Source organism: Etheostoma spectabile, chromosome 3 (genome assembly GCF_008692095.1).
Source record: "Etheostoma spectabile isolate EspeVRDwgs_2016 chromosome 3, UIUC_Espe_1.0, whole genome shotgun sequence".
Taxonomy (NCBI): domain Eukaryota; kingdom Metazoa; phylum Chordata; class Actinopteri; order Perciformes; family Percidae; genus Etheostoma; species Etheostoma spectabile.
The window spans coordinates 29,890,732-29,903,314 of record NC_045735.1 but is presented as its reverse complement, the minus strand read 5'-3'; the positions used below and the strand labels follow the sequence as shown (position 1 = coordinate 29,903,314).

General features: G+C 40.0%; 1 protein-coding gene across 1 annotated transcript; it reads left to right on the top strand.

Annotated features, from left to right (window-relative positions):
• The first annotated feature begins 342 nt into the window (after positions 1–342).
• LOC116687037 (vomeronasal type-2 receptor 1-like) lies at positions 343–12,455 on the top strand. Its single transcript, XM_032512131.1, has 8 exons — positions 343–443; positions 851–1,145; positions 1,245–1,534; positions 1,813–2,108; positions 2,590–2,783; positions 2,916–3,137; positions 3,479–3,602; positions 12,379–12,455. The coding sequence occupies exons 1-8, from the start codon at positions 358–360 to the stop codon at positions 12,453–12,455; spliced, it is 1,584 nt and encodes a 527-aa protein (XP_032368022.1). The 5' UTR covers positions 343–357.
• The last annotated feature ends 128 nt before the right edge of the window (positions 12,456–12,583 follow it).

Genomic DNA, 12,583 nt, shown 5'->3' with positions numbered 1-12,583 from the left:
GCTTTAACAATATTTCATCAAAGTATAATGGGTGAGGACATCCTTTGTCTGACGTGCGGTAGTAGGAGGGAAAGTTCTGTCTTAAAGTCTATATAAACCTGTGAAAAGACACAGTATTCCCATCCAGATATTGAGGGATGGAGATTTCCGCTCTCTGTATTGGTCTGATCCTGTCTCTGGGTTTGTGTGAGCTGAAGTCAGATGTTTCCTTTAATGATTCTGTGGATGATGTTAAACAAAGGGCTGGGCTTACAGAGGATAGGACTGGTGCTGGGGTCAGCACTCAGACTTCATCTGTGAAATGTAAGCTCCAGGGTACACATCGTATACCTGCATTGCAATGATGGTGACTACGTTATGGTGGTGTGTTTCCTCCATACACCATACTACACAGTGAAGGATAACTACACCACCATGCCTGAGCCACTAAGCTGCACAGGAAGGTTAGTAAGAAGGAGAAGTGGGGATAAGAGGATTTACATGTGGGGGGATGAAAGTTTTAGATTTGTATGTATTAAAATGGTTTTGTATTGAATCAAAAAGTATCTTTTTTCATATACATTTCCAATCAGTAGTATATATGCGTGAAAATACTAGATTGAAAATACTACATGTAAAATACTAGATGTGGAAATTGATTTTTTGTATTTTTTAACATGCGTTTCTTTAACAAGTGATTTTTTATTGTTAAGCTAGATGAAAAATAACGACTACCTTTGATATTTGTGAATGTTGGACAGTTATCTAATCCTGTGTTTTGGATTCTGGTGCCTGTTTCCTCCGTTATATGTATTTTCTGTTAAAATAGTGATTTGTAAATTTGAACAGTGATTTAAGTGTCTCTGCGCAGCATTAACACCCGTGAATTGCGCTTCTCACGTGCAATGATCTTTGCCATCGAGGAGATAAACAACAGCACGGAGCTGCTGCCAGGAATCAAACTCGGTTATCACATCTACGACTCGTGCGCCTCGGTGCCCGTGACGGTGCATGTGGCATTCCAGCTTTCAAATGGCCTGGACCCGGTGTTTTACACTGGTGACAGTTGCTCACAATCTGGTATGGTGATGGCAGTTGTTGGTGAGTCTGGGTCCACGCCATCCATCAGCATGTCGCGCATTATCGGGTCATTTAACATCCCTCAAGTAAATATTTTGGATTTCTGGGAATTATTTTGTCATATAGACCAGTGCTAATTTTATGTGCCTTTCCCAGTAAATATTTACACTTTTGTTTCCCTTTAGGTGAGCCATTTCGCCACTTGTGCATGTCTGTCCAATAAGCAGCAGTACCCAAATTTCTTCAGAACCGTCCCTAGTGATCAGTTCCAGGCTGAAGCGCTGGCCAAGCTGGTAAAACACTTTGGCTGGACTTGGATAGGTGCTGTCCGGTCAGATTCAGACTATGGCAATAATGGTATGGCGTCTTTTTTGGCCGCTGCACACAGAGAGGGGATATGTGTGGAATACTCTGAATCTTTCTATCGGACCCACCCACGTAGCAGGTTCCAGAGAGTAGCTGATGTAATCCGCAGGTTTGACGTTCCCTGTGCCTACACTGACTGTCTGGACACAAAAGCACAATTGTTTAGGCAAATATAAGATGGAAGATTGTTTTATTATATTATTCAGAATTTGGAAATTATCTTTTTTCCATACGTGACTTTATGTAATACTGATAATGTTATCAGTGAGACCAAATACTAAAGTAAATCTAATGTTTATACGAACTATACTGCTACATATCTTAAAATGCTAATTTAATATTTTTACTGCTATAGGCCTAATGCAATGCACTATAATTTCTCTCAAGGTCGACAGCTACGGTTGTTGTCACATTTGCATCATCTGGAGACCTGAGACTTCTGCTGGAGGAGCTGTCGCTTGAGCCTTCTCCACCTCGCCAGTGGATAGGCAGTGAATCCTGGGTAACAACCACAGACATGCTGAGGTTCAGCTTCTGTTCTGGAGCCATCGGTTTTGGAATTGAGCGATCCGTCATCCCAGGTCTGAGAGACTTCTTGCTGGATCTCTCTCCCTCTAAAGTGGCTGCCTCTCCAGTGCTTACTGAGTTCTGGGAGGATGCATTCAACTGCAGGCTATGGAAAAGTGAGAAAGTTGTACATAGACAGTCTCTAGGCCACCAAGCTCAATAAAGATTAAATATTGTATTTACAGATGTGTTAGTTAAAGTCTATAGCTCTAATTAGGCTGTTACTTTATACTGAAAATAATTTAAAATAATTCATTATAACACATCAAAACCGGTAGTTCATCAAAGGAAAAGGTGTGAATATTGTTTGCCTTTTACTATTGTGACTTTCTTATGCCTGATTTGTGTTAATGTGAGCTAGTGTGCATACTTAAAACAAATAGGCCTTAGAAACTGAAACAGCAACAATAAAAATAAATAAATAGAAAAAGAAATGTCTGCAAAACAATGCTCTGAAATGTAATGTGAAATTAGCATTTTTATTAAATAGCCATGTTTGGCAGGTTAAGAAAAGCAAAAATTAATTAATAACAATAATAATATTAATAAACATAAAAAAATGATAATTCTGTCTCTGTGTGTCAGGTACAGCCACAGATAAGAGTGTGTGTGACGGAACTGAAAACATAAAGACGCTCCAGAGCCCGTACACTGACACATCTCAGCTCCGGATCACTAACATGGTATACAAGGCTGTTTATGCAATAGCTCATGCCATTCATAAAGCAGTGTGTCAGGAAACAAATTCTACAACTCAGTGTGACAAATTCACCAGGATAGAATCCAAAGAGGTCAGTTGAATATAAGGAAAAACCCTGATGCCTTTTCTAGCTGTAATGTACCTTCTCTGAAATTAGGTATTCATTTTATTTAACATTAATTAATGGCTCTCCCACACTGTTTTTCTTATCTCATTTCGACAGGTTCTTACTCAGCTGAAGAAAGTATATTTTTCCCAAAATGGTTATGATGTGTCATTTGATGCCAACGGGGATCCTGTGGCCAGATACGAGCTGGTTAACTGGCAAAAAAGTGAAAGTGGCAGTATTGAGATTGTGACAGTAGGGCACTACGATGCATCACTGCCGGTGGGCCAGAAGTTCCGTATCAACAGGAACCTCACCTGGGTGGATGGTGGAACACGAGTAAGGAGTACAAAAGCAATGATGTAACATATTAAAATTTGGCGATCTTGAAGGATATGTGTATTTGGTCCATGTTTGTTAAGTCTAGATTGGCTGTAAAGAAATTCCAAAGTTACAGTATTTTGAGAGTCCGACTTTATATTTTCTTTAAAAAAGAGGCTTTCTAAACGATGTAACTTTGGAAGATATTCACCTGTATTTCCAGTTCAGACAGTTCAGACATATTGACATAGGGGTATTGTTTTAAGACAGACTTGGTACAAATTTGAACATATCCTTTAATGCTCAGAGTTTAAGAACACACCTGAATATGTATGAGTTTGTTTCTCTCTATATGCCAGGTTCCTGTGTCAGTGTGCTCTGACAGCTGTCCTCCAGGAAGTCGTAAACTGCTGCAGAAAGGAAAACCCATCTGTTGTTATGACTGTATACCGTGTCCCGAGGGAGAGATTAGCAATGCTACAGGTATTTGTTTTTCTCCTAATTCATAGCCTTTGTACTGTACAAAATCAAATATACCATAATTCCTTAAATAAAGACCAGTAGTCATTTAAAAGCCGGGCCTCTGATAGTGGCCAGGGGCGTGGTCAACACGGACAAATAAAGGCCGGCCTCAAATTAAGGAAAAATTTGTGTGGATAATCTCATAAGTGCCTTTTACATAATGTGCATCGTGCAAGTTTATCGTAATGTACATTTTTACTAATTTAATTTAAGAAATTCAACAATATATTCTTTCTTTTTTCCACACTTTGTTTTTCTGGATTACGATACTCATGTAAAGTACTGTCCTACCGGTCTTTTAGTCAGTGCGGCTATGTGTGTTACGCAGCACTGTACCATGTAGTAATGTGCAGGTGCCAACAGATGGCAGTAGCTACATTGGAGGTAACATGGGTCTCATTTAGTGACAGCAGAGAATGACAGACTTTTCAACAACAACACAAAAAGAGTTTTAAAGTATGGGGAGGAAAACTTGGGTGAAAAAGGTGCGAGAAATTTCAACATTGACCTCAGGAGAATCAGAGACTGGAAGAAACAGAAGTATGAGCTGACGAGATTAGCAGAGTGTCTGAAACTTTCATGCTATATTTTATAAAAAGTAAAATAAAAGGGAGTTGGGGTATAAATAAATAATATTACAAATTGAGATACACACACAAAAACACACACACACAAACACATTCCAACCCTCCCCCCCTTCTCATGATCAGTGATACAGAATAATGAGTGATACAGAGAGTACTTCAAACTTAGAACCTAGCCATGTGGAACAACTGGTCTTCATTAAAGTTAATGCAGATCTGAAAAACAACATTGGCCTATTTAATCTGTAGAACACATCCCACCCCCTCTATATTTCTTTCTCTCTCTCTCTCTCTCTCTCTCCTCTCTCTGTGTATACTCACTCGACAGACAAGACAGCACAAACACACCACACACCCACACAGAAACCACATTCACACATATGGGGTGGCCGTTTGTAAAGCGGCTTGTGCTGAAAATAACACAACATTTTGTCACATTTAGCTTTAAATAATGTTTAAAAAAACTGGTATGAAATTTGAGGGTCACTTTCTTGCACATTTACAACAATATTGTCAACTGGAAATATTTTAAATAGTTAAATCAAATATTAAATGTTACACCTAAATGTTAAATGTTAAATCTAAATGCTAAATCTAAATCTAAATGTTAAATCTAAATCTAAAGTTAAATCTAAATTAAATGTAAATCTAAATAAAGTTAAACTAGGCAAGGCAAGGCAAGGCAAGGCAGCTTTATTTGTATAGCACATTTCAGCAACAAGGCAATTCAAAGTGCTTACACAAAATCAGTAAACAGCTTAAACACCAAGTAAAAACAGTTAAAAATCACAAGCTTAAAAACCGGTAAAACACATGAATAGACAGTTAAAAACAAGAGAAACAATAAAACACAAGAATAAAATTTACAGTGCGCATAAGAATTTAAAGAATGATTAGTCATTTAAAGAAAGGCAGCATCAAATAGAAAGGTCTTCAGCCTTGTTTAAAAGAACTGAGAGTAGCAGCGGATCTACAGGTTCTGGAGTTTATTCCAGATATGAGGAGCATAGAAATGAAAGCTGCTCACCCTGTTTAGTTCGACTTGGGGACAGAAGAGACCTGTCCCAGATGACCTGAGAGGTTGGGTGGTTCATAGTGTAGTAGCAGATCCGCAATATATTTTGGACCTAAACCGTTAGTGATTTATAACTAGCAAGAGTACTTTGAAATCAATCTTTGAGACACAGGAAGCCAGTGTAAAGACTTCAAACTGGAGTGATGATGGATCCAGTCTCTTGGTCTTAGTGAGGACTCGAGCAGCAGCGTTCTGAATCAGCTGCAGCTGTCTGATTGATTTTTTAGGGGACCTGGAAAGACCCTTACAGTAGTAAGTCTCTGAGATAAAGGCTGGACAAGTTTTTCCAAATCCTGTGACATAAGTCCTTTAACCCTTGATATATTCTTAAGGTGATAGTGGCTGACTTTGTAATTGTCTAATGTGGCTGTTTAAGTTCAGGTCTGAGTCCATGACTACACCAAGATTTTGGCTTTGTCTGTTGTTTTTAACATTGTTGTTTGAAGCTGAGCGCAGACTCAGACTTTAATCGTTCCTCTCTTGCTCCAAAAAAACACCACCTCAGTTTTTCCTTCATTTAATTTAGAAAGTTCTGGGCACATCCAGCCGTTATTTGTTCGATGCACTTGTCAGTTTTTGTATTGGACTATAGTCCCTGCGCGATAAGGTTATGGAAATTTGTGTGTCGTCCGCATAACTATGGTAACTTATTTGTTTTTCTCCATAATCTGAGCCAGGGGAAGCATGTAGATGTTAAACAGAAGAGGGCCCAGAATGGAGCCTTGCGGAACTCCGCACGTCATTTTTACGCTCAGATGCATAATTACCTATAGGCACAAAGTAATCCCTATTCTTAGGATGGATTCAAACCAGTTTAGTACTGAGCAGAAAGGCCAACGCAGTTTTCAATCGGTCTAGTAGTATGTGTGGTCGACCGTGTCAAAGCAGCACTGAGATCAAGTAATACTAAGATTGAAATTTTGCCATTATCTGTGTTAAGGTGGATGTCATTAAAGACTTTGACAAGAGCCGTTGCAGTGGTGGTGTGGTCGGAAACACGACTGAAAGGTATCAAAACTGTTGCTATGGACAAGAAAGGGTTGAGTTGTTGAAAGACTACTTTTTCAATGATTTTACTTAAAAACGGAAGGTTTGATATTGGCCATAGTTCATTAGTGACTTGTCTAGGTTGTTCTTTTTATAAGATGGCTTGATTACGGCAGTTTCAGGGCCTGTGGAAAGATACCTGAAAGAAGAGAGTTGTCACAATCTGTAGAAGATCAGAAGTCAAACAATTGGAAACATTTTTGAAAAGTCCAGTTTGTAGAACATCAAGGCAACAGGTCGAGGGTTTTCAGATGTGAATAAGTCCTCCAGGGTTGGTATGGTTGATCGTGTGAAATTCTGTCATATTGGAACTATTTTTGCTTGAACACTGTGACAACACATATCATGGACTTGATATGGAGGCACTGACTGTTTGTAATCTTTTGAATTTTGTCTTTGAAGAAGGAGGCAAACGTCATTGCAGGCCTTGGTAGTAAAAGTTCAGATGCTACTGGTACTGTGGAGGTTTGAAACCTATCAACAGTAAGCAAACAAAGCACGGGAATTATTTGTTTCTAGAGTAATATCAGAGGAAAAAGGACCTTCTTGCATTCCTCAGTTCAAATTAAAGCGAAGTCTTCTTTATAGGGTTTATGGACCAGGAGAATGTTTTCGCCACCTGCGTTCTGCTTTCCTAACTCTCTTTTTTTCTGTTCTCACCAGTAGGAAATTCCCATGGAGATCTCGTTTACCAGATACAACTTTGACCTTAGTGGGAGGCAATGGCATCAATAACATTTGTAATTGTACAGTTGAAATTATCTACAAGCTCACTGACTGATAGCCAGAGAGGGCTGGTGTGGAGGAGGAAAAGATGTATAAATGTGTCATGGTGTTTTCAGGATTATACCGTTTTCTGATTATCTTTGTTTGGACACTTTGGGCACCGAGATAGTGCGTTAAAGAAAACACAGGAATGATCGGACGAGAGCAACGTCAGTCACCAACAACCTTGGAAATGTTCAGACCTTTGGAGACAATCAAGTCCAGAGTGTGCCCTTAGGTGGGGTGGGCTCCGTCACATGTGAGTCAGTCCATAGTTCTCAAAAAAACACAACACAGCTCTGTTCCCCCTGTCCTGGGGGGGCTGTCAACATGATGTTAAAATACACCGCAATGATTACACAATCAAAGTTAATGCAGAATAGACAGCAGTTCAGTGAAGTCATCATGAGGTTGCACAATTTAGGTGGCATGTAGATATTTAGAAACATCGCTTGAGGGGAAGATCTTAATTGAAGAAGCACATATTCAAAAGAAACAAAATTTCCATAACATTTGCGTACAGTGGAATGAGTCATTAAAAAAATGGCGATCCACCTCCTTTCTTTAATTCACTCTATTCTCACTCATAAAACTGAAGTTAGGGGGAGCTGACTCGATGAGAACAGCAGCGCTGCTGTATTATGGTCTAACCAGGTTTCAGTTAAAAACATAAAATCTAGATTGTGCTAGTAATAAAATCATTGATAAAAAGATTTTCCTGCCAAAAGACCTCGTTAGTAAGGCTAGTGTTAGTGTGTTTTCATTTTTGGGGACAGGCTGTAGCTGCACGAGGAGGATGCTAAATTGCTAAGTTTGCAGTTAAGTGCTTATTCACCATTCTTTTCCTCTTACCTATCACAACAGAAATTGAGGAAGAATTGAATCCACAGGGCCCGGGCTTGTCTTGAAAAGAGTCATAGTATCATAGTCCCGCAGCCAAGGCCCGGCACAATCAGATAGTGCATTGCCAGATTTTGCACACAAGCGTCCTTATCAGTCTGGGGGAAGGAGTTTTCGACATCGGTAGTGGTGTTGGCGTTTTACTTTTGCCGGGTTGAGCCATGGGGGTAGGAAGGGGTGCATAATTGATGTGGGAATAAGGGAAAGGGTGTGTGCGCAGACATCAGTAGAGACAGCGGATGAATCTCAGAAGTTCGGGGTTGCGGAAGGTTTGAGGGGTGCTGGAGAGGTGAAAAGAGGGGGAGTGGAGGTTTAGTGTCTCTGCCTCTGGTCTCCCATGGTCAATCTTTGAAGGCGGGGGCTGTGATGGATCACTGCCGCACTTTGTTGTGTTTCCTTTTGTTTTGGACCTTGGCAGAGGGAGCAGATGTGTAGCGCAGAAAGTAAAGCAGATTAGAGGGTGAACAGCTTTACTACTGGCTTGTTAAGGAAAGTATTGCTTTAAAAAGATGTTGCGCTACCAGAAAAATGTTTAAATTGTCAAGAACTTCAGAGAGTGGACGGTACATTTCAGTTGAAAGCCATTTGTTAGTCCAACAGTCGCTGAATCTCTCATCTCTCTATTCGACTGACGGTATAGGACCACTGAATAAACCAATTTGCGCTTAGGGGGGTGACTGTGTCAAGCAGTGCCCTAAAGTCAGTTTCAGCAATCAGGACGTGGTGCTTTGCAAAATCATTGACCCTATATGCAGATAATGTTCTCCAGTTGGGGGTGTGCTGCCACGATATCTGGATTTTTGGGTCAAGTCAGACACACTGTCTTTGGGAAAACATAGTGATTTGGGTGTTTTTTTACTGTTTTTTAAATCTTTTACAGCAGAGTACCCACAATCAGGGTTTGAGCGGCCCAGTGTGTAGCTTTTATTTGTGAATTGCCTCTCAGTCCTTACACTGCTGTGTGGTGATGGAGCAGTTCCCGGTCATCAGATGACTGTTCCAGGTCTTGCAGCAGAAGGAGCAAATCTGTTATCCAGTGCACACCAGGTTGTTGGGGGGGCATTTTGTTGCTTATTTTCCCTTTGCAGCTGTCCAAGCGCTGTGTCCTACTAGGTACAGGGTTGAAGAGGCGCTCGCCAGATGATATGCAGGGCAAGCCGGTCATAGCACAAACTCAGGGCGCTGTGCCCGGCCGGTAGTCGTCCCATTTCCCAGGCAAAATGATTTACTCTTAGGCTGTCGCACCAGAAGTTCCAGGGAGGCCGACAATTGTTGCATTGTATTACCAGTTACCACTCTGTTTCTTTGTAGCTTGTTGGTGTAATTAGCCGTGTGTTAGCATACTTTGTCCATTGTTATGGGTCCAGGGTAAAGTCGTGTCATTTCCACAAGATCCGTAACTTCCACGTCAACTTCTAGAAGGTGAACCTGGTTTACCAGAAGGCAAGCTTTGAAGGAGTTTGTAGAGTATTCTGACGGACGAGAAAGGCAGGCATTGTGCTATTAAGCTTTAGCTACAATCACTGTAGGACAGGCTTGCAGCTATGGTAGGCCCGTACGCAGAAAAATTTTAAAATATGTGGCAATAGCCTTACTAGTCTACAAAAACAGTGTATGAGTCCATGTGTTTTGAGTGTCCTAGAGAGCCGCTCGCTCATAGTGTTCAAGAGGAAAAAAGCACGATTTATCAGCAAAATATCAAGCGGAAGCAGGATGCAAGCAGCAAAGCGTTCGCACTGAGCAAAGCTGCTGCATCTGCAAAATCTAAATTCTAAATCAAATGTTAAATCTAAAATTAAATCTAAATCTAATGTCTAATACTAAATCTAAATCTAAATGTTAAATCGATAATATTAAATTAATTACTAAAAACTTTGACTGATTGTCATGTTTGCTTGCATTAAGGCCAGCTAGTAGAGCCTATCCGCCCGTCCCGCCAAGGTACGGTAAGCTACTGTCGGCCATGGGTCACTCTGCGATATGTCCAACGAATCAGCGTAGACGAGAACATTGGCAGAGTCGTCCTGGTGGCTGAACAAAACTTATTGAACAGCGACAGCCTCGGGGCCACCGAGGCCACCTCGGTAAGCATGTTTTCCAATCACACGGAGAATAGCATTGATTGTTGTCAATAGTAGCAAGTATCTACTGGCAGCTACCGTTAGCTAGAGTTAGTTAGTAGCCTTGACAACAATCCAATGCTTGCTCAGAGATTTGGAAAACATGCTTACCGAAGTGGGCCTGCGGTGGCCCTGAGGCTGGTGCTGTCGCTGTTGAAAAGTTTGTTCAGCCACCAGGACGACTCTGCCGACGTTCTCGGCTAAAGCTGATTCGTTAGACATTTCGCAGTGTGACCATGGCCAACAGTACCGTGCCTTGTTGGGGGCGGCCAGGGATAGGCTCTTGCTGGCCTTAATGCAAGCGAACGTGATGACCAGACCCCCCCCCTCGTGGCTGGCTATAGTGCAGTGGTTCTTAACCTGGGTTCAATCGAACCCCAGGGGTTCGGTGAGTCAGTTTCAGGGGTTCGGCGGAGGTCATAACACACACCCGACTCATATGATTCGTGATGACACGCCCCGCTTGGCCATCATCAGAAGGGTTCGGTGAATGCACATATGAAACTGGTGGGGGTCAGTACCTCCAACAAGGTAAGAACCACTGCTATAGTGGCTATAATTCCAACACCATTTCATAAAAGTGACACTAAAAAACTCAAATACTCTTCAAATACCTTTTCCCAACTGTGTTTATTATTTTTAGGTAGTTATTTTAACGTTTACAAGGTCAAGAGTCCATATCCCCGGATGAGATGATTTTATTCGTTATTTGGCACTAGTAACACACCAGACATCTCGAGTTTTTTGGTACGTCGTTACGGCATTTTAAGTGTGCATATAGTCGTAAAATTGAGTTCCACGAAAATGTAGATTAACATTTAGATGAGATTTTAGATTTACATAGATTTAGATGATTAAATTTAGATTTAGATTTAATATGTAGATTCTTAACATTTAGATTAGATTTAGATTTACCATTAGATTAGATTAATATTTAGATTTAACATTAGATTTAGATTTAGATTAAACAGATTGATTTGACATATTTGCAATTAATGTGATAGGTATATTTAGTTCAACATTTATATGGTGTAATTTAGTAAATTAGTGTAGATTTAGGAGGCATTTAGATTAGATTTAACATTTAGATTAGATTAACATTTAGATTTAGCATTTCGATTTAACCAGTTAACATTCTAGCGGATGTAACATTTAATATTTGATTAATAATATTTAAACATTTCCAAGGTTGACAAATAGTGTTGTAAAGTGAAAGAAAGTGACCTCAAAATTTCTACCAACATATTAAAGCTAAATGTGACAACATGTTGTGTTATTTCAGCACGAGCCGCTTTACAAACGGCGCCCACATACACACACACTGGTTGGGAAATAATATTTTTTAAAAAATGAACCAAAAAAAAAAACGATCACACTGATCATGAAAAAGTAAAAGTTAAAAAAAGACAGTTATATTGAGTATGAAAACTCTTGTTCATTACATTTTACTTAATAATTGCAACCGCATGTGTTGTATTTGTTGTTGCAAAACTTGTTCTGCATATAGTTTGTTTGTTTCCATGACAACACCATTGAGGCTCAATGCTGATGCTGTCATGTAAATAGTTTTCTAATCAGCAATAAACATAACAATTTATGATCAACCCAAATCAATTGCATGCTTAAAATAACATACTGGTTAAAGCCCCGCCCATTTCAAGACTACCCGACCCACTTTCGGGTTAAATCTGAACACTTCAGGGTTAAATCCTGCCCACTTCCGGGTTAGGTCCCGCCCAGTCCAAGTAAAGATACAGGTATAGGTAATTCATGTGGTGAACAGATACACACAATGCTGTACTTGCTCATCCCTAGTAACTACAGTATGCTCTTGTCGTAATCTACCAGCAATACTGTAGTACCTATGTGTAAAATAAATACCCGGTACATTTACAGGGTTCAAACTGACACAGTGGTGGTGTTTGATTATTTCATACCCAAATTGCTCTCTCACCCATCTGGCTCTTGTTGTATATTGGGATAATTTTGCAAACGTTTCTTAAAAAATGAATGCTCTCTGTCCACTGGGATGCTACACGTTTTTAATTTAAAACAGATTATTTAAAACAATTATACTTATCAAACAGATGGATTAGAAATAAAGACCTGCCTCTAATATAAGCCTGTTTCAAATAAAAACTGGGTACCTTCTGTGGTTCAGATAAATAAAGGCCCCAGCTTTTATTTGATGAATGACAATGGGCTACATTAACTGCTAAAAGCACTTTTTGTTTAATCTTTTTCAGATTCCCCCGATTGTTTCCCTTGCCCCAAACTGTGGCTGTGGAGATATTTGCCATTCGGCCTCCAGTGTTTGGACTAATACTGTGTATATTTGCTCCAAATGTTTACATCATATTGTTTTCTCAAAACCAGCGGCGAAGAAGACACCCTAAGAAGAACCATTTAATGCCAACAAAAATCCATTCACTAAGCACATATTTGAAGTTT